Source organism: Buteo buteo, chromosome 10, assembly GCF_964188355.1.
Source record: "Buteo buteo chromosome 10, bButBut1.hap1.1, whole genome shotgun sequence".
In the NCBI taxonomy this organism is placed as follows: domain Eukaryota; kingdom Metazoa; phylum Chordata; class Aves; order Accipitriformes; family Accipitridae; genus Buteo; species Buteo buteo.
The window spans coordinates 24,919,040-24,946,595 of record NC_134180.1 but is presented as its reverse complement, the minus strand read 5'-3'; the positions used below and the strand labels follow the sequence as shown (position 1 = coordinate 24,946,595).

Below are 27,556 nucleotides of genomic sequence, written 5' to 3'. Positions count from 1 at the left end.
TCATTCTTAGAAATGACTGAATAGTTTGTGCTGAAGTTGTCCAAAAATCTTCAGCACCTGCCATAAGAAATTTTAGACTGAATGGTTCAAGTGAGGCAAGGTCATAAACACCAGGTCTTAGAGTGGAAATTGTCAGAAAACCTTACTAGCAGCTTGAACATAGTAGGTGGCATTACGTTCAGTCTCTGGATGTTTCAATTCAGGATATTCCAAGTAAAGTGGCTACATATGGAGAATAGTGCACACTTGCTAAGCTACTGTACATAAGCAAGATCATTTGAGAGTAATGGAAATAATGCTCAGCTACACCTTCTCTAATTAGGCAGAAAATGTTTGCTTTTAGGTTGACTTTCTCAGGTGCTGTGTCCTGCTATTAATGTTATTGGTCTCTGTTCCATGTCTGACCCAGAAGGGGATATGGATAGGGGTAGTCATCTCACTTAACCAGTCTAGCAAGGAGTTGTCATGCTTTCATTTAAGACCTTCCTCTCCCAGCCCACATTCCTGCCCCAGTTTTAACTGGGTAAGTTTCTTGGCAAGAAAGTCAAGCCTTAAGTGCAGGCAGCACCAGGATTCACTCTCCATGAATAAACACCACACTCATAAGAAATAAGAAGAACCTTGTGATTAAAGCAGAGGCTTGGAGTCAGGAAGCTTGAGTTTATGTCTGGGTTTCTCCTTTCTATTCTGGGTGACTTTGTGAAAAACAAAGAATCGGAAGATGCCCATGATTTTTTACTGCTGCAGTATTTCTGTTGCTGATGCTGATAAACATGTCTGAAGGTGGGTAATGTAAAAAAACTCTTAAAAACTACAAGTAGGCCTGAAAATGAAAAAGTTCATGTTCCATCATGTCTCCATCATGTTCCACCACAACACACGAAGCAGGTTGAATGGTTACTGTCTTAATTCACAATTAAATCACTCTGAGTTCCTGGGTGCTCCAGGATTTTAAATTTTTTTTTTTTTTTTTGCCTTTACAAGAAACATTACATACTTGAGAGAGCAGTAAAGACTCATAAGTGAAGGTGGACCCTCATCATACTAATCTCCCAGGAAAGTGGCTGCAGTTGGATACAAGACCTAGATGAGGCATGTTATGAAGTCAGCATCTTGTCCATGTGGACCAGGGGATTGAGACCAAAGGCTCCAACCTGGGCTTCTTGCCAGAGAGAGCAAGCACAAGCCAGCGTCCACCTCTCTGGTCAAGTCATTAGTGCTCTCACAGAAGGAACAATTCTGTAATCCAATACTCTTTTTGCAGAACTCGAAAAATCTCATTTCTATTTCAGGTTAAACTGGATCAACCCTACAAAATGTCAGTTCTAAAACTCCCTACTCCCCACTGAGTGCTTCAACTACTCAGCTGCAGAACCAAGCTCCTTCCTGTGAAACTGGCAGGACAGAAAGTTTAAAACCAATCTTGGCAATTTGGGCACTCGCAGGATTGGACAAATAAAAAGCAAAAGTTTTCGGAATTACCTTTTGGATGTGATTGTTTAAATCCCTTATCCGACCTGAGCCTTGCTTCCTGGTGTTCTCTTCAACTGTAACATGAAAATTCTCATTTGTGAATAGCGGCTAATCGTGGCACAAGCCTCGTCTCACCAATCCGAAATGCCCAGTTGTAACTCTAAAGATGGAGCAGAGCACCACCTAGTGACATGCGATAAAATTACTCATTCGTTACTAAATAGAATAAATGTTTTATTTGATGGTGTTTGTCTGAAATTCAGAGAAGGAACTACTACAATTAAAATACTTAATTTACGATTAAAAAATATCCTATTCTAATCCTGGGTTATTTGCTATCAAGTATGAGATAACTTTTCCTAGCCAAATTGAAGGAATACAAGAATTATGATTGATACTGCTTGGTAAAAGCAGGCCTTACTGCTGATTCCAGTGATTTTCCATGAACTTCAGTTGCTTGGAATCTGGATTTTATTGAAAATATTTGTTCCACTTGCTCTTTTCCTTTATTCACAATAAGAATATAACACAAAGCTTAAAGAGAATAATTCAAAAAGGGCCAGATCAACAGTGAAAGCTAATATTAGCATGTGATGACAGCAAGCCATCAAATTCTAATATCAGCCTTCAACATTGGCATTGTTCTTTTAGAATGATTTTTCTTAATCAGATAATGAGGTTACTCTTTGTGTCTAGGTTAAAAGTTTTATTAATAATTTTGGTTATTTTTCTTGATAGAATTGAAATACTAAACTTCTCTTATGGAAAAAAATTAAGGTTCACATGAAATTTCACATTTGTATTTCAAGGGAAAATGACTTTTTTCACATATTTTTAAAGTGCAATAGTGCAAAGTGAAGGAAAAGTTATTTTCTCTATGTAGGTTCTACAGGCACAAAATTACTTTGGCAACATATATTACATTTTAGAATTTTATTCTAATTTTCACACAAATTATGAAAACTCTCTACAAATTTATTAATAATGAGCATTAAAAGATACAGTGCTGATAAAGACAAGAACTGTGAGTTGGCTGGGAAATAAATGAGTTAATAAATCCTTCATAAGACATAGAGAGCTTTTAGAAAACTTTCCTGTGAAGTTTTCTCAGAACCACCTCGGGGGGTGGTGGGATGTGTGTGGAGGTGGGTGTAAATTTAAATCAGAATTGTACCAAGCTCTGTTAAATCAGTTAAAAAGTCAATTCAGAAACATTGCATGTTAACTTTTTTGAAAAATATATTTATTTCCAGTTAGCTTAGAAGGATTCTGAAATGCTCTGGGGCAGAGATTCATTCTTCTTTTTTCAATCCCAGTTTCTAATATTACCTATTTACTTCCATCTATGCTAATTTGTCACCAAAGTTTCATTCTTTATTTTCACTTGTGAACTGGAATAAGTTCTTTCTTCTAAGCAAAGCCAGCCTAATGCTCTGTCTCCTGTACAAGATGGACAAATTCTTAAACTGCTTTCCAAAATAGCTTCAATTTAACCCAATTTTATTGCAGTTGCAGATGTTGTATTACTTCCTAAAGACTGACTGTCAGGAAGGGAACTAAACCGTGCTTTTAGTATCTTTTCAATTTGTAACATTAACTTTCTCTAGATTTTCGAGCTGAACTCAGTGAACATATAAATAAAGAGACAACAGGGAGAGCACTGAGAAAACAGGTTATGAAAGGTGGCTACTAATTTCTGCATTCATTGGTCATTCAAGTTGCAAGCACCGATCTGATTCACGCAAAATTCCTATGGACATCGAAGAGAGGTAATTATGGTTTAACCCGCGGCAGTGTAATGTAAGTGTACAAACATCAAACCAACCAACACGCTGAAAAGGCTCCGTGACCCGCTGTATGTTGATAACGCAGCCAGAATAGCCAAAGGGGTATCGGCATCAGCTGGCTTCACCCGAGGAAACGGCCCGCGTTTTGTACTGGCGATCGCAAACCTACCGTAAATCGGCCAATTAAGGGTGAAAAGTGCCCCCCCAACCCGCCGGCCAGAGCCCGTTTGTCAGCTTGCGCTGAGAGCGAACTGCAGGCTTCCCCCAGCCCCCTCCCCGGGCGCCGCCCCGCGCCGTGCCCCGTCCCCGGGGAGCGGGGGGGGGCCGCCAGCCGCCCGGGGGCCCGGCCCGTCGCCGCACTGCGGGAGACAGCTGTCCCCGAGCGCTGCCGGCCCCCGCCGAAGCAGCCCACCCGGCCCTCCGGGGAGACTGATCAATTGTGCGAGCGTAGGGCAGGCGAACTCCGCCCGCGCCCCCGCGGAGCGCCTGCCGGCCCCCGGCCCGCCGGCGCTTCGGCTGCGGGCCGAGAAATGCCGCTTCCCCCCGCGAAGGCAGTCGCCCGGCGGGACCGCGGCCCGCCCGCCGCGCGGCTCCGGGAGGAGCCGTCGGGACGGGGCTGGCGGTGCCCGGCCGCAGCGGCCGGAGGAGCCAGCCCCCGCCCGCCCGACCGCCGCGCTGCCCCCGCCCGGCCCCGGCCCCGCGGCGCGCACGGCGGGCGCCGCTGCCGTGCCCTAGCGAGCGCCGCCCCGCCAGGGCCGCCGAGCCGGCTGCGCCCCAGGCCCGCCTGCCGCCCCCGCCGCAGCCCGGCGGCGAGGCCGGGCCCGGCCCGGCGGGCGGGAGCATGGAGCGGCGCGGGGGCCGGCAGCAGGTGAGCGCCGGGCCGGAGCGGTGCCCGGGGCAGCGGCGGGGGGGGGGGGAGCGCGGAGAGAAAGTTGGCGGGGGCCAGGCCGGCCCCGCGCGGTGCGGGGCTGTGGGCGGGCTGGCAGCACACCTCGCTACGGGCGAGCTGCGCAGCTGTTGCGGGCAGGGAGCTACCGAGGGTCTGGCATTTTAAGCGCAAGGTTGTTGTGCTCTTTCAGAACTCTCAGCCGTTTGAAACTTGATTGGTTTAATTTCTCGGGGAGTTTGGGAGTGGGTTTTGTTTGGTTGGGTTTGTTTGGGTTTTTTTCTTGTCTGCCTTTGTTTTTGTTTTAGGATTCTGGAGATAGTGTTTCTGAACTCAGGGAATGGAGACCAGTCATCTACAGAAAGTGCACAGACACTCTCTGGTTGCTCCTCTTCTTTCTTTTCTGGGCTGGTTTGGTAAGCATGCTTTTTTTTTTCTGGAAGAAAAATCAGATCTAGAGTTAATGGGGTTCTGCACAGGGGTATACTAAATCTAAACTGAAATTACCACGGGCACAGGTGTTGGGGTCCCAGGATTGCACTGGGACAGAACTGACCTTTGCGGCAGCACAGTGCTCTATTGCAGTGTCTGTTATGCAGACTTCTAAGCTCTGCCTATATGCTTTAGATGCCATGTGTACACAGGGCTGGATTATTTAGAGTTCACTTTTTTTGTAAATTACTCCAGGATCTGACTGGGCTCTTATTTCTACTTACCTCATTCACTGTAGTCTTGTCACCTTGCAACACGTCTGTCTGATGTTATATTGAGTCACTATCTGTCCTGTGCTTAGAACAGCATGCAAGACTTTGGGAGCAGTCTTTGTCTTTCTTAAGTATGAATGTTTTTTTCATGATATATGTCTGAGGCTACTCAGGATTCTAGTGAATACACCATTAATCAGTTTTCAATTCCAAATAACTCTTTTAATGAAAGCTAATGCAGAAGAATACTTACACATTTTGAATACTGCATAAGAGGAAGCCAAACTTTGTGAACAGGACAGGTTTTTTTGCATGCTGCCTTCTGCCTAGTGCTTTGATCAGTGGAGGGAATGCTGAAAATTAAACCTGTCAAATGGTGAGAACTTAGGATTTTTGTTTGTTTTCTCCCATTGTTTTTATTGCTCAGTTTCTGTGAAATAGCTTATTGCATATATGTATTGGTTTTCTTTTGTTTGATCTTAAGAGATTAAAAAATTTTTGATGACACTGATTTTTTTTCACATAGTGGAAAAAAATTGAAACCACATTAATAATTCTGTGGAAATGCATATCACTGGCATGTATAGACACACCCTGCCAGCAGTCATACAGCCATCTATTACTTAACAATAGTTATGGCTTGTATTCAGCATTCTGCACTTTAAAAAAAAAAAAAAAAAATCACATGTACACAGTATTTGCCATACGTCCATCTTTGGAAGGAATGCCAAAATTTTTCTGAAAGCATGTTTCAGATTACAATGCCAGCTGACTTCTCCTTTTTCTTCTGAGAACAATTTAATTATTAACAAATACTTGCTATGTAAATAAACTGGATCTGAAAATATTTTGTTATTGTAACAAATATCACCTCCACAAGTAGTATGTCAGCTTTAATTGTGGAGTCTCTACAAAAATCTCCATATTGAGGTGGCATTAACACACAGTCATAACTGAAAAAAAAGATATTTAACTAGTTAGTCTGCAGACATATAAGCAAAAATGTGACTACACTGTGGACTAAGGAAGCACATACACGTTTGTTTATGAGGCTCAGTTTTTACCCAGGTCCTATCTTTAATGACAGGTATTAAAAGTAGAATAACAAAGGCTCTAAACCTTAAGAAAGCAAGCAGTTGTGCTGGATCTGATATATGTAGTCTGTCTCTGGCATCGCTGATATTCAACAATATCCATGCAAAGTAGTAGTGGTTAACGTGGGACTGAGAAGTCTTGCTGCTGCCAGCAGTTGGCGTGTAGCCATGGAACTTAGTGTTATTGTCCTTGGTGTGTGTGAAATGCGGTTTACACCCCATGGGACCGAGAAGATGATTGTATCGCTGAGTTCTTCAGTAACTGGAGTACTGTAAATAAACCTTTGGGTAAAGTAGTGCTTAGGACTTCACCAGCTTCCCGTAAGAAAGACTACTGCTCTTAGCACTTGGAAAGGTTCTTTTCAAGGGGCATTTTGGCCCTCATGGGGTACATAAACAGGATTTAAGCTGCATTCCTAGGCAAGGTGTCTTACATTGACTGAGGGTTGCTGCTAGTTGGAGGTGCTCAGCTGCCCCTGGGGTTTACAGGGAGCCAATCTACCAGGGCTTTGATCCAACAGCAGAGCACCTAAAAGATCCGGGCAGTGTCACCTAAGTCCACAGTGTGGCGCTCCCCAGGTTTTTCACATGTGTTAAAGATTGCATCTTCCTGAAATTTCAGGTAACCTGCATTTTAATTACACTTTATGTGTTTAGAATACACCTCTGATTAAATTCACGAGCAGCTGCAAGGGCTTAACATTTCTGGAGATAATATTGCCCAGGTGTGTTTTGAAGGGCACCCGGAAAAAGGAGTGGCAGTGAGCATGTGTGAAAGATTGCCATTTGGATGACCTTGCATAGTGACACACATGAACTTTGGTAGAGGCAGTGTTTAGCACCTTACTACTGCTTTCCTATTATTTTAATCAGGACCCCCATCTTTCTTCTCCTGTGATACTCTGCTTAGTTTATATACTTTCAACAATAGATGAAGTAAAGCTCTAAGGAGGCAATAGTGCTGAACTTGTCCATATGACTTGCTCCGGCCTTGTGCAGAGGGGTGAATTTTAGATTTAACTCTTTGCATCCACAAGACAAAAATGCATGGGTTAAAAGGAGTATTTATTGAATGGGAAGGAAAAGCGCTTGTAGCATGATTTCACATTAAAAAATATTTTAACAGATGTTTATAACTGGCTATGCTGTGATGGCTGGTGCCGCAGAAAGGCTTGTGCTTGGATATGACAGCTTTGGAAACATATGTGGTAGGAAGAACACCCCTGTAAAAGGGGCACCCCTTTCTGGACAGGACATGACTAATAAAAAGTAAGTACATCAGATAATGTCTAAATAAATCAAATGTTTGAGAACTTAATAAGGTGTACATCTTCTAGTTGTCAATCATATACGTATGTGTATACACACATGCTTGTAGTGAAAGGCAAAAAAAAGTGTGAGAATGGTGCGTGAAACTAAAAAGTTAAGATAGAATTTGAAAATGTGCTACGTTGTTATGCTTTATGCTGGCTTCTTCTTAAACAGGACCTGAAATAGGACTTCAGCCAAGCCAGTAGTCATTCTATTTGGCAAGTCCTTGTGGAAGTTGCATGTTGAAGTTCCCAGTCAATCTGTCGACTCCCATGAACTAGTCCTTGTAGAATGGCACCCACCTTGGCAGTTTCTGATCCCATTTAAGAACATAAAATGAAGCATAAAAATGTAGCATATTCTCAAATTGCTTCTTAAGTTCTGACTTCAAACTCCATTTTTTTCCATTATATGTGGACAAAAGTTTCATTTGCTCTGTAGCGCTTTAAAAAAGATGGAAAGAAGGCTCAGAATTTAAACTGATAAAAACCAGAAAGCTTGTTTTTTGAAAAGAGGATCTTTTTTTCTTTCTAGGTATGTGTTCCTTCTGAATTCATGCAGCCTGGAAACGCAAAGCCTCAAAATCAGTTCACTTTCCTTGTGCGTGTCTAGTTGTCCACAAGAGCAACTCAACTCTTTGGAAGACCTCCAGAGTTTTGCAAGGAATAATGGTGTGCAACAGGGAATATGAGTATCTTAGTGTATCTGTAGAACAGTTGAGCAGCTTTCACTTTGTTATTCTTACGTTTGCTACGCTAGGGAGTCATTTCTTACCATTAATTTCCTGAGCAGTCCGTGGCAACAGAAAAGAAAATGTCTTGTTTCTGCTTTATTTCAAAGCCATAGTTTCTAGAAATGTTACAGCTCTCTTATGCCAATTCAAAAGTTGTTGATCAATTCCTGCACAATGCTGAGATTATGCAGCAGAAAACTGGCTGCTGCGAATGAACTAGCATAGTTTGGTGGGGGTGCCCGTGGGTGAGCAGAGCTCATATGCTATTTGAGAAACTTGTCCAATTGGTTCTTTTAGATTTAATTAAAACTATGGTGGAATTATTAATCCTGGAGACACACAAGTGGTTTTATCCCTTTAGATATCAGATCCCGAAGTTTGCAATTCCACCTAGAAATTTTTTATTTATTCTGCTGTTGAAGATGAATGTGATGTCAGAAGTAGCTATTGTGCAAAAGAGGCAGCTCCAGTTCATCCATGTCCAACATGTAAATAAAATAACCTGTAGGCTAACACTCATTCCACAGAGTATGTGTAAACTGCAGACCATATGAATACTAGTGGCTGTTTTTATTGGAGGTCAGATTTCCATTCTTTTTTGTTTTGTTTGGCAAGAATTGCTATTTCAATTGACAACATTTGTTTTAATTTCATTTTGGGGTAGTTTGCCATCATTTAGTATGTACAGAAAGCTGTAAACACCTGTGATATTATACAAGTATTTTCAGTGTAACTGAATATAATTGCATGAAATTCCATCTACATGCTAAAACTGCTTGCATGTTTATCTCGAGGGAGAGGGCAGTATTGCATTTCGAATGGCTTGAATGTATCCAGCCTTTCTTTCCCAGAAGCATTATATAATGGAGCAGAGTATTATTAGCAGAGTACCTGGTAATATTTAGCCTAGAGCCCAGAAAATATTAAGTTTCTGCATAGATATATATTCTGTTCTAAATCATGAGGGGCCTAGTTCTATTGTAGCTTCTGTCATTTCAGGTTTTTCTGCTATCTTAATGAGTAAGTTTAGAGCTGAAGTATTGCACTGTGGAACAAATAATGTGCCTGCCCTCCAGGAAGATCAGTAAATGGTAGTTATAGTTAAGTGTAGAAGGCAAAAGATAAGAAGATTCCACAGAGGTTGCTTTAGGTTTACCCAATTAACTAATTTGTTATTTACATTCCCACTGGAAGATCAGGGATGAATATGGCCTGCTAAGGGATCAAAGCAGAAGTGCAAACAAAACTTAACCGATACTAACTAATATCAAGTTACCTTTTTCTTTTTTTCTTCTTAGGTTCTTGTCTTTGCATTTACAACCTGAACATTTCCAGTTACACGCTAAATCCAAAGGCAGTTGAGCTGTGTCCCACGCTGCCAGTTCCACCAAGGTAAGAACTACTGGGTACTTTACAACACCCTTGAGTCCAAACAGCTTCTTAAGGATTGTTACTTCCTTACATTTTGTATTTGACTTGATGCTTTACAGTCAGAATGGTTTTGCTTTGTTTGTTTATTTTTGTACATGTATCCTTATGAGTTCTCGTGTGTGCCTGTGAACATGCCAGTGTCCTGTCCCACAGGAAGAACAAGGACTGCATTCCCTCCATTCCTCTACCCTTTAGCAATTTTTCCTCTCCAAATCAGGAGAAAAGCACTCCATAAGAGGAGTGACTTCTCTCCTGCACAGACTTTTGCGCTCTCCCTCAATGCCAAGGAAGAGGAGGTGTGGTCTTGGGCCTTGCTTATTATCCTGAACCCAGAAATTTCCATCAGAATCGTTTCATAGCCAGCTGGCTTGAAGCACAGGTCCGGGGGTGGCACTGTCTTTAACATTTGGCATTTGTGAGTCAAAATCCTTAAACCCATGATTTTAAATTCCACTGCGTCATGAAAATACAGCAAAGAATTGGAATCTCCATATTTACAGAGCTAAGTCATCTGCTCTGAACAAGAGAAAATAGAGGAAAAAAGCAAATGGAAGAGAGCAGGAGACACATCAAAAGACTACATACAGTGGATCAAAGGCAGGCACGTAAATTGATTTAGAAATATGGCATGTTTTACTTACTACTTTGACTTTTTAGGCTTTTTTCTGTTTGGCAAGGAACTCAGCAAAGTTATTCAGCTTGCATAGTAATACTTCATAGCAGAAGCAAAGCTAGTCAGGGAAGTTTTTAACTGTTGGTGAACAAACCTCTCCTTTTTAGGTATGAATATGTCTTTGACAGTATTGCCAAAGTGGGACAATAAATATATTCAAGAAGCTTGGCTGGGAGTGCCAAATAATTTCGTATGTAAATATTTGGTGGTGTTAATTGTACCTTACAGACATTGTTTTGATGTGGCTTTTAGAATGCTTGAATAGCATAAAAACAGTGCAAAGTGTTTGTGGTATGGAATTATCTACAACAACATAGCTTACAGCTATGTTAATGTGAGTTTAGGTTTTACATAAACACATGGGAGCAAAACAGGTGAAGCCAGACTAGAGTGGGCATAGGAGCTACATGCTGATGGTGATTGAGATAGTAGTTCATTTTTTTCCCCCAGGTTGATCTTGAATGGATGTTCTGGTACAGCGATACAGGCACGATGCTGCTAGGAGTTTTATTTTGCAGATGAAACGTAAAACTACCATTTGTAACAGACCACTCCCATGCCCAGTGCCCTGTTGTGTCAGACTCCATGTGCAAGGTCTCCTCCGGGGAAGGGAGGATGCTACAGATCAGATTGGCCGGCTGTGGCTGCAAAACTGTGTTGAGGATGCTGGTAGGGTACTGCAGAGGGATTCAAAGAGAATGGTGGAATGGATCTCTGTGATCTGAAACTCTGTCCAGTAATTAATATTTCTTTATCATCTTTGTTTTTAACCTTCCAGTAAATCTTTTCCATTATTTAATCGATGTGTTCCACAAAATCCTGAATGCTATTCCAAATATGCATCTGTCTTAATAAGTATGGTTAATGAAATGGATGTTTTTCACCGAATTCTGAGTGCAATATTGGCAGGAAGAGATGCTGTGATAGGACTGAGTGTCCTTGCACTAGGTAAGGTTATAAATAAAAAGTGAATAATGATATTCAATTAAAATGTGAGGTTTCAAATGTTTCTATTAACTTTACCTTTTTAATTAAAAAGTGATCTTTTTCATATTTCTGGGCAGAGTTGTTTTTAAGAAAGAGTGATTGTGTTTTATAAGGAAGCATTTAATACAGCTCTATGAAATACCAGATTCTGTGTTCCTTGATATGATCATATACCTCATTTCAGGGGACTCTAAGATATCGTTAATGGGGAAAAAAAATAATGGCATCAGCATGAACATTTAAACTTAAATTTTATACAAAATATTATTCAAAAGCTAATAATTCCCAGGGTGAAATATTTCAGTTACGAGTTCATTATTAGTAAGTTACAGGTAACTGTGTGTTTTAAATTTTAAAAAGGTTGCCAGCTTTACTAAATGCTGTTGCTTTTGAGACCACTGTTTAAAAATAAAAGCCCAAATTCTTTATAAACCTTGAATTTATATTCAAAGTAAATAAGAGTTAAGTTAAATGGGTTGTAACAGTCATAATAAACTTACTTTGTGTATTTTTCAGCCTTCTCTTTTATACTGGTTTTAGCCTTCAGATTTATTCGGACACTTCTGGTACATACTTTGATTGCACTGGTTGTATTTGGGTTGTTATGTAAGTATATTTACCTTTTAGCATATGCTTAGTTAAATGGATCATCTCACTGAACTGAAGGAGAGGCAGCTGAACAAACAGCTATCCTTTTTCCCCGTGGCCATCCTCAGTAACTTTAAGCTTACCGCAGCCATTTCCAAGCGGAGCCCTGCTTGCCTTTTGGTGCCAAGGTCTGGCTGTGCTGTTCCAGCTGCTGAGCGTTGGGACGATGATGATTTTTATTTTTTTTTATAGATGCCTGGAAACAGCATTTCTTTTGGCAGATGAACGCAGTTATGAAAATGCTACTGTTTCAAAGACAGTTCAGTGAAGTTTTACATGGCCTGCTTTAGAAAGGGAGAACTATAGGAATGTGTCCAGCTAAAGCTTGCCATTCCATGAAAGTTAGCTTTGTATCTCCTCAATGAGATTACATGCCTGAGCTTTAGAATAACTGCAAGAAAACCAAACGTTCTGCTGCGGTTTTACCTCAGACGAACAGACCATTATGGGAGTTTTCTCTGTGGTCGCTGATACTGTGCCTCACTGCTATGCGACAGTATTCCTGAGCTGAGCTGGGGTTAGGCGGAAGGGCAGGAGATCCAGGAGGGAGGCCCGGCAGGCAGGAGCCTGCCACGGCTGCGTGCCGCAGCCTGGGGAGCACGGCCCGCATTCACGCTGCTCTTGTTTGCTCAGTTGTCTCAGGTGTTCTCTGGTGGCTCTATTATGACTACAGGAATGATCCCAGCACTGAACTGGAAACAGAAAAGGAAAATGTAAAGTTTCTACTTGGATATGCTATCTTCTCAACAATAGTTACCGTAAGTAGCATTTTACCCTAAGCAATGGCAGAGGCTGTAACTTGAAAACTTGAACTACAGTGGTTCTGCCACAGTAAGTGTAATTCCTCGTTCCTTTCGAATTTGCAAATGAGAATCAATTATAAGATCTGCTTACACTCGTTTAAATAGTTTTATATCTTCATTGTGAAATTTGTTTGTCAGCACAAGGCTCTGCCACACTTCCAACCTGTACAAACAGTGTTAGTGTTGGTGGTGTAGAAATGCAAGAATTGTATTCCATCCCCATTCTTCTCTGCATCAGCTAACTGGAGAATCATGTCAAGTGAACAGAGGGGCACTGGCTTGATATGAACATGAGATCTGTGGATTCAGCCTACCCTACCAGTAGAAGAAAGGGGTGGAAGTTCTTTTAGACAGTGAAAGGGGTAGTGAAGCACAGGCAGCAGTGTCTAGGCCTTCAAGTTGTGGGGTTAAATTCTGCTTTTCTCTTGCTGACCTTGTTTTCCAACAGAAAATCTGAGTGTGGCTCGCAACTTTTAAAGTGATTTTTTTTCACTCTGCTGTTGCAATGTTAAAGGAGTCATTGCTCAATGTGAGTGTACGGACAATTTGTACTTCATAAGAGATTTGTCGAAATGATTGTTCTTCTGTTTTCTTAAAGCAGAGTAGGATCCATGAGCTGGAGTTCACCAGATATAAACAGTCTGACAGTTTACAGTGACAAATATAAATGTGTCACAGATCAGATTTTTTTTCATGTCCTCTGTAAGTTATGACCTTTTTACTTCTGTTGATGCTGACGGGGTAAGAAAAGTTCCCTTTCTATGCATGTGTGTTCCAGTACAAGTGACTGTCTTTTGCAGAACTGTAGGAACATCCACTGCTGCAGATTATGCTTCTCTTCAGATCTGGTGGCTGTTTTCTAGAGCAGGCAAGAAAACTAGTGAAGCAACTGCCACTGGCTGCATTTATTATTTTATAGACTCCAACCTCTCTTTTAGTTGCTGTTCGGTTCCTAGTCATATACAAAGAACCGGGGACATTGTGATGTTTTTGACTCAGGGTTTTGTTGTTGTTGTTTTTACTTTTGGAAAAAAAATATTTAAATGAGGTTTAATTTTATGTCTGCTTTGCTTCCATACATACACAGCTTCCAAATTAGTTTGGTTGTGCTACTGTCCTTTCTGCAGAAAAGGACTGGTCCTCCTAGTGAACGTAGTGAGCTGACCTGAATAGGAAGAAAGTTTAAATGTTCGTGACATACAGGTTATGTGAAAGCAATGTATAGTGTGTAACGTGCATTTGTGTTTGCTGTAAAGCAAACCAGACTATTTCCATTAGGTGAATTACAGTTTTATGTATCCTATTTTGTTTTAAAAAACAGTAGTAAAGATTTCAGAAAACGAGATTTTAATCTACAGGCTCTTTGAGAATATAAGCAGTGTCTCAGAAAGCTTTTCCAGTGCACAATAAATTTGTGTAGAATGCCTTCCTGTCATGTCTCTGTGGAATCTGTACCCCCTGATTCCACACTTGACAACTCTGATAACTTAAGGACAAAACTCCAACAATTTGTCTTTTTATTTCCTGTAACAGGTTGTTCTCCTTTCTCTTATACTTGTACTAAGAAAGAGGCTTCAGTTCACTGTACAGCTCTTTCGAATTGTTGGTAAAATCATTGGCAGAATTCCTTTGCTCCTGTTCCAACCGCTCTGGACCTTTCTGATTCTCATTGTGTTCTGGGTATTTTGGGTTGCTGTACTACTTAGCTTAGGAACTGCAGGTAAGTATATGCTTTCCATGTTTTTGGATGAATGCTATCTGTTTCCTAAATTCACTTCTTAAATATGGGTCCTCCTGGTGTTAGTGTACAAAATGTGGGCTAGCATTGTTACACAGCTGTGTTACTCTTTCATTTTTTTGTTTATTTTTTTCCCCCACTTGTTGGAGTCTTCAACATTGAAATAGTTCTGTGAGTCATAGCACTACAGGAGAGAGACTTTTGCTCCTATATGTGGACTTCAGTTTTGTTCTTAATTATTTAATTTGTGATTAGACTGTGGTAGATACAGTATATGTTTGATGTATTTAAGTGAAGAAAGTAACAGGAGGGAAGAGACAGCTTTTAGTGCAGTTGTTATGAAATGAGAATGTTCATCTCCTCTGATGACAAACAATGTCCAATTGTCATGGATGCAGAACATTGTTTCTGAGCAGTAGTTCAGTGACAACTGCTATCATTATTTAGACTGGTACAACAGTATTTGGATTAATCCAGTGGTTCTTGCAGTTGTAGGGGAGGTACTCTGTAGAAATAGTTGATCACCAAGAAAGATCTGCGAGAGCAGATTTTGAGTATGGAAGTGGCATTACTGAGGGACATACCACTGTAAAATCTGTCACTGATTGAATGGGGGTAATTTGGGTACTGTCCCTTGGCCCAGCATCACGCCATCCAAGGGAAGGGGAGGTAGGTCTTCTGTGCAACATCACCCAAAGAAGGGAAGCTAAACTCTCTGTAGCTCTGGGGATAACTCCTCATGTGGACATCAGCCTTTGTATATAGGAAGTATTATGATTCGGGGGTGGTTGGTTTTTTTAGTTTGTTTTGGTTTTTTTTTTTAATTTTAAATTTCTAGGGCCACTGCTAGGAGTCAGCTGTTATCGTTTGGGTTGGAGCTGATGCAGAATTGATGTGGGTAGAGGCAGTTGTTTGTCATTCCCATATTTACGTACAGGTTTTCTCTTTTCTGAAACTTGGCAGTGCTTTCTGTGTGGAAAAACAAATGCAGCCTAACTCTTCAAATGCTTATGTGTTACCATTTTATCTTGTGTTTCCACCACCCCTTGAGACAGTGGCTGCAGTAACTCCTCTGTACAGACTTACAGATCCCTGCTAGGCCAGAAAAGCCTCCAACCTTTCTGTAGCTGAGCCCATTTGGCAAAACTGGCAGCATTCCCCACCTCCATGGGTCAGGTACCTCACTCCTCTTCCATCATGGCTGCTTCCATCTCAGCCTCACCCTGTTAATTCTGGCTCTGTACAAGACCCACTTCGCTTGAACATGAGAATCTGTCTGTCTGAGTCCATGCTGGCATTGCAAATCACTCACCCATTGCTGTTTCCCTCCAGCTTTCATTGGAGAGTCATGCAGGTTTGCAAGGGTCTCCCTGTTTCTGCTGCCTTTCCCCCGCTAGCTCACATCTGTTAGAACTTGTCTGACTTGTTCTGGCTGATAACCTGCTTCTCCTGCAAAGGGGTCAGACCTAGCAAGGCTGAATGTCCAACCCGCTGTCCCATTTTGAGTTGTTCCTGGCTGACTAAATAGTCAAGGAGATTCACTTTGCTTTAGGTGTCATGCATGTTCCTTCTCCACACTCCTCTGGGTTGGATTTTCCCTTTTCAGAGACAGCATTACATGCTAGACACAGCTTTGTCTGGTTGTTAGCTTTTCTGCAAAATCGTAATCCCATTTATGCATGTATCAGCCAGGCAGCAGTAGTTTTCAAACTGCCCTTGTGGGGTAGCTTATTACTGGTTCAGACCAGTCCTTTATAGAAAGGAGCATCTCCTGAGCTATCAACCAACTGTTCATTTCATGCACCTGCTTGGATGAGATGCAATATAAGATAAAACATTAACTACAGTAAATCTCGTAGCAGGTAAGTAAAATTAAGTATAACACACAGATTTCCTAAATATATAATTAACAATAACTATCAGAGGAGATACTACATCCTTGATGTTAAGCTGAGCTGACCCATCACCCACAGGAAAATTCACTGGTACTCTTAATGTGCACACGTAAGGATGTGAAGCCTGCCCTTGTTAAATCTAAATTTAGAAAATGCCAGGTGAGTCTGTTGTATTCAAGAGCTTTTTGGAAACACAGCAATCATTAGAAGGGTAGAAATATTTTAGCTCATATGACAGACACAGCTTGATGGTAAGTACAGGGTGGGGAACTAGTCAGGTATTTCCTGGATGCTTTTACAGACTGCGGGAAAGTAGTGACTTGCACATTACATCTGAAAGCAAATTCCAAATGTATTCACAGGGAAATAAAACCCAATGAAAACTGCCTTTGAGAGGCTTTTTATGCTTTTTCCGTGTTGTGCCATTTTCCTTCATAAGTTATATTCTCTATTTCCTGCTACACATTTCCATTCAACTTTTTTTTCTTTTCCTGTGCTTGCTTGGAGAGTAGGATTCAAACAGTTTATGACCTGCTGTTACGTTCATAGTGCAGCACGCGTCTCCCGACTCAAAGGTATTTTATTTTTTGTCTTCTCCCTAGCACAGTAGGAATCCTGATGCTTCTAGCAAGTGATACAAACAGTACAGTACACAAGGCAGCATAATCTTGCCGCACAGTAGAGTGATGTTAAAGTTTCTAGGACACTCTCAGTTTTGAAAGAATTGACTTTCTGCAGATTCAACATAAGAAGGGAAGGTCATTTCCAGGCACTTAACTGTCAATATGTTGCTCATATGAGTAATCTAGTAAAACATACGTTTTGACTGAGATCTTCTGCCAGGATATTTTTAGTGTAGATGTCAATCCTTGTAAGATTTTTCTGTCAACAGTTAGCATGTTAATATTTAAAAGAGAATGTGCATTGGGTAAATAATCCAAACCAATTCTAAGTTACAGCCTGTGCACGAATGCAGGTAGAAAAATGCCACTCTACATATTTGATTATTTTTCTGGTTAAAACTCGATTCTATTAATTTTATCCTTTGTATTTGTAACTATTCTTTTTATTATGCTGTCTGTGTTAAATGGTGGCTGTTGTTGCCCAACAGGTGTAAACTGAGTTCTTAGCAAAGTCCAGGGGCTGAAGTGTTTATGTAAATAACATGTAAATGACCTGCAGCAGCGTCAGTGCCCGCTAGGTGCCGATCAAGTAGTGCGAGAAAGTTTCTTATGAATCGGTTCAGTTGTTTACAGCTGCTCTGATTACAGAGTAACTTCTCCTGAGAGGAGTTCGAAGACAACAAAGGCAATTTTAGCCTTTTAATGCTCTGAGGAGGTCGTGAAAGATTGTTTTATCCAGCTCTCAAGTTGAGGAGATTTGTCGAGGTGACAGAGAAGGTCGGTGTTGGCAAGAACTATGATAGTTGTTTGGATTTCCAGTCCAAACTCTACCTCAGATTTGTTTTGTAGTTCAAAACTTGGACAAACGAACAGTAGACTAGATTTGGTATTCAGAATATTCCTTTAGATTGTATTTCAAATTTTCAACCCAAATATGAGTCCTGTGAAATGCTGCCTGTTAAAGCAGCTCACAGTAAGGTAGATCAATGGGGGTTGTTTTGCTCTTCTAGGATAACTAGTACCTACACATTCTGTAAAAATAAATACATATAGTACTGTATGGTTAATAATGCACTGGCAGAACAGCTTTGTATTTTCTACTAGTTTTCTACAATCACCCTGTAAATGGAAGACATTTCTTTTGATTTTGAGTTTTGGGGCCTTTTTGCAGCAGCTGAGAGTACTTCTCTGAAGATCTCCCAAGATACACTCTCTTTGAGCAATTTGTTTTCTCCGTTGACAAACAGTTGCCTCTCCAGGATTCAGTTTGTAAAATACAGGTGGCAGTTTTCTTGGTTTTGACACTTTGACTTTTTATTCTCACAAATATATTTTCTGGGGATATGCAGACTATATTTTAAATGCAAATATACCAAGAAAGCTGAGAAAATGAAATGATTACAGAGACACTAGTCTTTTGTCTAATAGAGAGATCGGCAAGTGAAATTGGCTTGCTGCTGTGCTGCACCTGTTCTTAACATTTTCCTTGAATCTTCACTAGTTATATACTATTGATAGCATCTCTGCATCTTACAGCTCTGGAGCACTTGATCCTCACTTCAGCTGTGGTGCACCTGATCATTATGTGACCACACAGGCACCTTATTTACATCCCCTCCAAAAGTTAGTGTTACTCTGAGAAAAGACTTAACTTCTTGGAAGCTATATAAGACTGTAGCCCGCACTTGGAAAGGTACTTATGCACAAGACTAACTTGAAGCACGTGGATAATCCTATTAAAATCAGTGGGACTACTTAGGCATTCTAAGGTAGGCACCTGCTTAAGTACCTTGGTAATTCAGAATCTGTAAGAGCAGCAGAGACTGAATTCCAGACCTAGAAAACTAGGAGAAATGCCAAGACTCCACAAGACTTGAGACAGCACAAACAGTGGCACCAGTTAGAACCATTAGCTGGCTAGGAATGGAATTCAGCTGTGCTTTGGAAAAGCTGATATGTCTTAGGGTTATTGAGTCTTATTGTTTGAGAATTTGTGTGGCATTTCACTGCAGAGCTGAAGTGGCCATATGGCACAGCAAAGCATGTCTTTCAACTTGCCAGCATGCGGGAGCTGTGAAGTCCACATGGCATAAATACTATGCATGTATCGTAGGATGAGAAGGCGGTGTGAGATTTTCCTGTAATGAAGGTGCATCCTACAGGCAAGTGAGCAATAAAACTGCCACATAAAGCTGTGCAGTAGCAAAACCAGCAACAAAAATCTATTTCCTGCAGGGTCCTTGACATTCCAACTAGTCATCTAGCTTAGCTGTAAATACCACTACCTGGAAAGCCCTAAATAAAATAGCACAGTAAATTCTGTTGCAGGAAACATGAAGGTTCAGTGTATGATGCCAGAACCTTTCCTCACTTAGCAATGGGAAGGACACATCATATTTTCATGTTAGCAGGAACTGATAAACAGGTTCTCGGTATTTTCTGGTCAGTGGTTCTTTGTTTCTGATAAGGAAATTGCTGGACTAGACTTCTCAGGAATTTTCATCCCTTACAACAGCCTACTGCTCCAGGCATCGGCAGAACCTTGCAGCAGCAGTTGCTGAGTAACAGCAACTCACATGAATCTGAAAGTACCAAAATGTAGCTAGTGATACTGCATGTGCACACTGACTTCTGTATCGTTGGATTGCTGTGCTGACTGACCCAATGGCACAGCACGGGGCTGCAGAGTCAGAGGGAGAAACTCTTCTGAATTCTGCTGCAAACACTTGTGCCTGTTTGCATTGTTAACAACACTTTTTTGAAGTATTTGCAGCAGATCAACATTTGTACTGATCAGAGGTTTTCAGATTTCATGATTCAGCTGTAGGGACTTCAGTTCTTTACTGACTTCTTATGTTATCACTGAGAGTGTATAGTATACCAGCAAAATTCATGATTATGTAGTTGGAGAAAAATATTCTGTTGACAAATTAAACCATATTTCAAGCCTTTGTTGAGAAAGTTTAGCTTCTGTGAACAGATAGATCACAGTGGAGTGATGAGGGAAATGGCATATACTTTTCTCAACAGGGTATCCAGGATAGCTTTGAAGTTTATCTGTGCTACTAAGACTGATATATGAAAAACAGCATTGCATGTAATTCTGTTGACAAAATTATGCGTGCACAGTAGGCCCAGTCAGACACAGATGTTTACATTGGTAAACAGATTTCTGTGAAGTAACAAAAACAGTTTACCAAACCTAGACAGCAAAGTGATCAATGGTGAACTCACAGGTGGATGTGCCTGAATTCTGTGCAGCAGAGCACAGCGCTGTGCACATGCACATGTGTAAGGTTGGCCAGAAAAGACAAAGCTATTACTGTGGTTATTGCAGGTGATTATTTCAGTAGGCTGGTAGAAAGCAAACAGAATTAGTTTACCATACATACATTTGTCAGTCTTCATGACAAAAATACAGAAGCAAAGCCTGAAATGTGCTTTTTTTGGAAAAGAGATGTTCAGGTGGATTGTATAGTGGAAAATGTGCTTAATTCTCCTACCAAGTGGCATAATGTCTTTGCATAAAAATGGGGAGGTAGGAGACCTTCTTGTATCTCACTGACCTGTCATTTGTGTAAGTTCCCTTAGTAAGGGCTGTTAGGCTATGGTAAATGAGCATATTTGGGTAGTGTGCGCTGCAGGAAAACAGCAGTATAGAGCCTCTGGAAGAAGTAAGGGCAGTGAAAAATCCTTGAATGGCATAGCATATAGCTTATTTTAATGTACCTATCTGTCCTCAAAATTTCCCCTTAAAAAACCCCAGACAAACAGCGTTTGCATCCAGACTTAAAACCAGGAAGGCACAGGATGGGGATGAATGGCTGAGGGTTTGTGAGAAGAGATCTTAGTGGTAGCTTTTTCATACCACCAAGTATCTTGCATTTCACAGGCTTAAAATACATTTGAATATAATGGAAGCAACAATATTTCTGTGAATGAGCAACAGTATAGCACTGCAAAGAGCTTGCCTGTTTAGCTAAAAATGATAACCCTTCAGAAAATAAAATACCTAGAACATATGTGTGCATTTATGCACCCTTGTAGCATTTTTTTGATCCTTTCAAAGCGCTTGAAAATAATTTTGTAAGGCTACAGACAAATAGACCTTGGTTCTAAGGACTTATAAAGCTTGTCTAAACCTGATGGTATTCCTGAAAACAAACCTTTATTGTTTCTACTCTTAGCTATTCTTGAGTATGAACTCTGTGGCTATAGAAAAATAAGACAGAAATAAGTGAACCATTTCACAGATAGCTTTGTATCTGTGGTAGTTTTGAACTTCAAAGTGGTGGGCTGTCCTGTGGGAGAACATAGAATCATAGAATCATTTAGGCTGGAAAAGACCTTTAAGATCATTGAGTCCAACTGTAAACCGAACACTGCCAAGTCCACTGAATGAATACATGAAGTATTAAAGCTTAAGTTATAATGCTATTCTAGCAGTAATAGATATTTCTACGTCTCACTTTGTTATTTCTTTCATGGAGTTAGAATAAGAAAATACTCATGTCCAGAGATCATTTTATACTGTGAACCTGTTTAAGGTTAATAGACTTAAGGCTTGGTAAACTGAAAATATAGCAGGTGATGGACCTAGAGACCTTTCACTAGGAACAAATGTCCCGATGCCATTATCCCCTGACTAGACTTAGGAGTCAAGTGGCATAAATAGGATTGCATAGAGAAAGGTCTGATTCATAAGTTATCTGAGTTATGCCCACCTTTTGTGAAAAGCCCTCTATTGAATATGGAATAAATTCTTCGTTATTAAAAGAAGCGGAGGCAATTTTTTTTAGCTTGAATGAGCAAATTTGTCAATGTTCTTGAATATAGTAGTAACATTGGAGCATATACTACCATATAGATGTCTGCGTTTTTGGTTGTTTTTTTTTTTTTGAAGAGGCTGCCTTTATGTGCCTGTATTTTGTACAAAGATGGCAAAGTATAGAGAACAGAAAACTAGTTGCCATGATTCTAATTAGTAATAGTAATTAAAATAATAGTTTTGGTTTGTTGCAATGGTACATTATACATTCTTAATGTTTTTCTGCAGTCTTTGTCTTTTGCTTTTTACAGAAAAAATCTAAAGCATTTTGTAACTATGAGTTTATTTCAAATTTGAATGAAGAAAATTAAGATTTCATTTATTTCTGAACCATTTGATTACTCAAATCTTGAGGAATGTTTTCTCTGAAATCTTTACGAATTCATAGCTATCTTCTCGACTTCATTGGCAGCTGTGTCTCATTTGCAATTTAAACCCAAGCTTTTGCTTTTTGTAAGATTTTAATTTTCAAAATTCTGTTTGAATTACAGAATTTTGGCTGACTCTGTTAGAGTAGATAAAATTCAGTAACACCTGAATTTATTTTTTTATACTTTTATTGAAGAAAAGTTAAGAAAAAGAGTACAGAAGCACTTAGATGTTTGGGGAGTTTTAGGGGGTTTTGGGTTTTGGGTTTTTTTTCCTTGTCTGGTGTGTTATAATAATACAGTGGTGTAATGTCAACTCCAGGTACTGCACAGACTACTTCAGGAGGACAAGTAGAATACAGAGCTCTGTCTGGAATTTGCTACATGGCATGGTATCATTTTGTTGGCCTTATCTGGACTAGTGAATTCATTCTTGCCTGTCAGGAAATGACAATTGCTGGGGCAGTGGTTACCTGTTACTTCAACAGGTAAGTGCAGCATTAACCCTGTATAGTTTTGGGGATTTTCCAGCATTTACTTTCAATCTTTTTTCTAGCCAAAATAGTCTCAAATAGACTGCAATTTTTGTCAACATCTTGGCGTCCAGTTTAATATAATGTTGCTTGTTGCAAGATCTTGACTAAGATTTTACAATGTGTGTAATATTAATGTGACTCACCCCTACCACTGGAGTTACCAGGCCAAACTGAGCCTTGATGCAAGCCAGTAGAGCTCAGGTGACTGGTGAAATTGTCATTTGGAAGGCACAGGCTGCATCTGACCCTTTCGCAAGAGCCTGCATTATCTCCAAGTGGAGATGCAATATGTAGCTCCTTGGTAATTTCATGTAGTCATAGGCAGTTTGGCCTTGTCCTAAGTGTTCATCCCTGCTCTGGGTTTCCATTTGTTCTGCCTGCATAAATGCCTAGTCTGCTACTCTTTTTTTTCATTCTGTGCAGATATTTTCAGTTAACTGTAAATGCTTTAACACTGCTCTTAAGAATTTAGAGATGTGTAAACAAACTTCCTTTAATTTTATATTGCCCTGAGATGTAAATGTGGAAGAAATGAGGAAAAATCTCTACTTTTCATGATTTATACTGTTTTTTAGACTTGCAGTATTGTAAAAAGAAATTAAATTGGTTTCATGCACTGGAGTGGTGCTATCCTGTCATTGCAGGGGGAGATTTAAATCTCAAAATAAATTGTTGAGGTTTTTGACAATGAAGAGAGTAGTATCCCGAAAACGTTTTTCCTCATAAGTATTTTATGAGTGCTCTCACCCTCATTGCTCTGTTCTTCTATGCCCATAATAAGATTTTCTGATCTGTGAAAAAGTCTGGCATTTTAAGGCATTTCTTCATTTTGTATCAGAGGAATATGGTGATAATCTCAATTTTTTGGAACACTAGCCCTTGAGGAAGGTGATGTGAGAGTGAGTCGCGTAGCCTGGCAGGAGAGGGCCTGGGGACCCTGCAGCACTGGCTGCTGCCACCCAGGACTATCGGGCTTGAGTGGCTGGGAAGGGAGAGACTTCGGGCTTCTCCAAAACCTAGGTAGCATTTTTCTGCTTATGGTCTCTAGAATGTATCCCTAGATGTTTCAGTTGCTGATAGAAAGGCCTCCTGCTGAAAGGTTTCCAAATAGTCTGTTCCCCTCTGCCCAGCAGAGACAGCAGCACAAGCCCCGCTTGCAGGAGCGACAGTGGCTCTGCCCCAGCCAAAGCAGCAAAGCTAGAAGACCTGGTAACAGCCAGTGCCCGCCATTGTTTTAAGCAATGTTCATCTCCTCCAAAAAGCCAAGGAAGGGTAGTGTTTAACAGGTGTATCAGGAGCCTGTCTCTGCTAGGATTCTCTATTCAGCCAACAGCCATGCCACTGAACTGGTGCTAGTAAAAGAGCAGACAAAACCTAAAATGCTGCTTTTTAAAGGTTGAGTTCTGTAGAATGACACAGCTACTATTTTACATGCCGTGAGAGGACCTGAAAAGGGAGGAACTTTTGTTTCTTATGTCATCTCCTTTTTCCTAAACATAAGTAACTAGCATGGCTGTGGTTCTGTGGGCAATGGGCTGCTCTTTTCTTCTAAGAAAATCTATGTACCTCAAGCTTTAGCAATTGATTCAGCTTGAGCAGCTGAGTGCTGAGGCACTAAGTGTTCATTTAAATAGGCTTGCTTGAGAAAGCACAGGAAAGAAATGCAGTTTCACTGACTTACTGGGTAGTGCACTGCAGTGTGTTTTGGTACGACACACTGTCTAAATCCCCAGGGCAAAGGCACTGTCCATATCTTCATCACACAGAGCAGGGAAGCACCTGTAGAAACTGCTGTGATGACATTTACTGCTCTGTTAGGGTCTTCCGCTTTCCAGCTATTTTTTACTGCTGCAGGAACTGGCCACAGAATACAGAAGGTTCCTGCACTCAATTGTATTGAAATCATTTTGTACCTCTACTGTTGAGCCCTCCTCTTGCTTGCCAGGTGGTGTGTACTGTGTTGAGACTGTTGTGCCTGGAAGGGGAAATGCAATTTTTCTGCGGCGGTGATCCCTCTTCCTGGCCTTTAAGGCTGTCAGCACAGATCTGCAGAGACGCAGAGCAGTGCAGGAATGGGGAGGGGGTGGTTAGCTGCAAGAGCAGTTGCACCATCAAGGGCAAGGGTTATCTCACACTGTTACAGCAATTCTGAGCTTGTCTGCTGTGTATTTTTAATGTATTCCCTGGGGCAGCATCATAAAAGCATGTCACAAGAGTTTGTTTATGATACCTCACAGAGAGGCTTTCTTCTTTGCTTGTAAGTGCTCCGAGGAAATGGCACGGCCTTTCCCTGCGGAAATCTCCTTCCACAGCACACGCAGCCATGTGCTGCATGGCTAACAGCCACGGTGGAGTTGCAAATGGAGAGGTCATTTTAGCTGGATTAGCTTTACAGGTGAAATGTTTGACCTGTAATACCACCACTGAAAATGGATTTTGCCTTCTTTCATTTCAGTTGAAACATGAATACATGAAAGATTTTTTAAATTTAATACAATAAATAGAACTTTTTTGCCTAAAGATTACTTTTTATGACTTGTGAAAAGGGCTCAGTCTTTTAAAAAAACCTTCTTTGTTACTATTGCTGTTGTATTTTCATCTTGGTGTGCTTAGGTGTTATGTGCGTTACCTTTTCAGTGAGATGAGGCTTTTCCCCTCTCTGGGATTAAAGGATGCCAGTATCACAGGCATCGCTGTCCTGTCCATGTTTGAGCTTATTCAGTGACTCCAATGCATGTATGTCACTGCAGAGGGTTGAAATTAAGGAAGTATATAAGCATTTTCAGGATTGGGGTTTTCCACCCGACTCTAAGGTGTTCAGCACCACAACTTCCAATAGATTCAGTGAGAGGTGAAATACATACAGCTCCCAGCATGTCAAAAATCCAGGTTTATGGATTTGCACCAAAGTCATTGAGAGGTGAACTAGGACAAATTTTTTAAAGGATTCTTCTTCCCTTTTCAAATACATCTGCAATATTTATGAGCATCCTTTGCCCTACTTACATACTTGACCTAACCCATGTAAAAGCCATCAGCATGTATGTAGTCAGACCTGTCCCTTGTGGTTTTGAGAGTAGGTAAAAGGGCAGTTGCAAGTACAGTCTGTGTGTTCTCTGCTAGTCTGATAATGTCTCTTTTGTTACAGATCTTGTAATTTATTGCATTTGTTTAAAACCTGAGATTTATATTTACTTGAGGAATATATGATTCATTCCTTAACGTTTCTAAAGTATTTTACGCTAAATCTCTTTTTAGGCAGTTTTTGAAAACAGATGAGGCAGGATTGAAGAAAACTGTAAGCACAGCTCTGAAAACAAGGACAGGCTTTTAAAGAAATGCTTCCCCCCCACACACCCCCACCTTTCAAATGTCTGCATCTTTTGGGTGTGTCAAGATTACTTTTTTTTCTTCACACAAAAAAAGTGTTTTTAAAATGAAAGCTGAGATGTATGGATGATCATTTGATTCAAGGAACTTGGTGCTAAGAAAGATATCTAGTCTCACAGAGCTCACAAGAAAATAAAGACAATTGGCAGCACTGAAGAAAGAAAATTATTAAAAGATGGTGTGGTATAGAGTACAGGTTCACAGGGTTTTGGAATAGTAGTGTTCTATGTAAATCAAACAATCCTGTGGTAACATAAACCAGGAATTCCAAAGAGGAAAAGCAAGCTGTGGCCCTACTCAGTCTTGTAATGAGTTCTATCAGGCAGAGTTGTGTTTTTCCCGATACCTTGCGTGCATGCAGTGGAGTCTACATGCACAGAATTCACTGCACAGTATGAACGGCCTACAAAACTTCATGCGTATGGCTGACTGTATGCTTGTACTAAAGTCATTTCAGGATTGCAGCCATGTAGTGTACAAAGCTGGGTGAAACTTCATCCTTAAGGGTAATTGGGTATAGGTGGATGATGGAGCCAATCTTGAGCTTGTTTGGAGTCACAAGCATCACCTGTTGTTGTGTTTAGCTAGCTGTTTTCCTATGTTTCCTACCATGAGCCACAATTGCAAGGAAAATGTTTTGTTCTTTTTCTAATCTGTTTGGAAGCAAAGCAAGAAACCTTGTCAGACCCTGTTCTTGTGTGAATTCCTTTGCTAAGAAAAGAAGGTGTGGAAAAGCATCCAAATGGGTAGAAATTTATCTAAACTAAACTTCAAACTTTGACACTCCTGCTCTTTAATCAGTTAAAAATATCAAAACCCTGCTTTATTTTTCTCTTCAGTAGCAAGTAAGTTATTAACACAAGAGTAAACTTCGTCCTTTCTGTATGTGTCATCCTTGGTTAACATTTAACTTGCAGAAACTTAATCTTTCGTATTCTGAGATCTGACAGAGACTGTCATATGTAAGGTAGTGTACGAGGGAAGAGGAGACACTGGTACTACGTGGAGAGAATAACTCATCTATATTGCGATGTATGTGTTTCTAACACAGAAACTTGATGACTTAAAAAAAACCCCAACAAACCTGCCTTATTCAGTATAAAATTCCACTATCCCCCAAGCTGTTCCCCTAGTTGTAAGACCAAAAATAATAAATGCAGCAACTGCTTTGCTGGAATTTCCTATTTAAAATAATGTGGTATATTCACATATTTAAATGCAACTTCTCAGCTGCAAAGTATTTAGTGTTTTGAATGAACTGCAGTGATACCTTCAGGATTCTTGTAGAACTGTGATACCTGCCTTGATACAGTGTGTATGATTTAAATCCTTACCAAAGTGAGGATTTAATAAAAATATATTTGTGGAGCTTTTTAGCCCCAACCAGTCACCCTTTTATGACTGCCTTTTTTTTAGTTTCTTGTGCAACTGTTAATTTTCAAGATAACAGAGGTTTTGAAGGAATCACTTATGAAAATAGGAATCTTATTCATGGTACAAGGTCTGATCTCTACTTAACTACTTAGTCAAACTGCTGCTGGTTCTGTTGCCTAAGTAAATTTTTCAGGCTTGGGCCAATTGCTTAAGAGTTGCTTTATAGAAGGGCTATTTATGACTATTGATCAGTGGGGTTTTTTAATCCTCTGAA

General features: G+C 40.5%; 1 protein-coding gene across 2 annotated transcripts in view; it reads left to right on the top strand.

Annotated features, from left to right (window-relative positions):
- Positions 1-3,610: 3,610 nt before the first annotated feature.
- Positions 3,611-27,556, top strand: part of SLC44A3 (solute carrier family 44 member 3) — a 41,452-nt gene continuing 17,506 nt past the window's right edge. The window contains exons 1-10 of one of the 2 annotated variants that reach the window (XM_075038953.1): positions 3,611-4,128; positions 4,455-4,562; positions 7,071-7,213; positions 7,790-7,926; positions 9,287-9,380; positions 10,871-11,040; positions 11,596-11,685; positions 12,361-12,485; positions 14,064-14,250; positions 22,305-22,470. In XM_075038953.1, coding sequence (XP_074895054.1) covers positions 4,102-4,128; positions 4,455-4,562; positions 7,071-7,213; positions 7,790-7,926; positions 9,287-9,380; positions 10,871-11,040; positions 11,596-11,685; positions 12,361-12,485; positions 14,064-14,250; positions 22,305-22,470 — 1,247 coding nt within the window. In that variant the 5' untranslated portion in view covers positions 3,611-4,101. The remainder of the gene's footprint in view (positions 4,129-4,454; positions 4,563-7,070; positions 7,214-7,789; positions 7,927-9,286; positions 9,381-10,870; positions 11,041-11,595; positions 11,686-12,360; positions 12,486-14,063; positions 14,251-22,304; positions 22,471-27,556) is intronic. The other variant, XM_075038952.1, reaches the window with a different exon arrangement.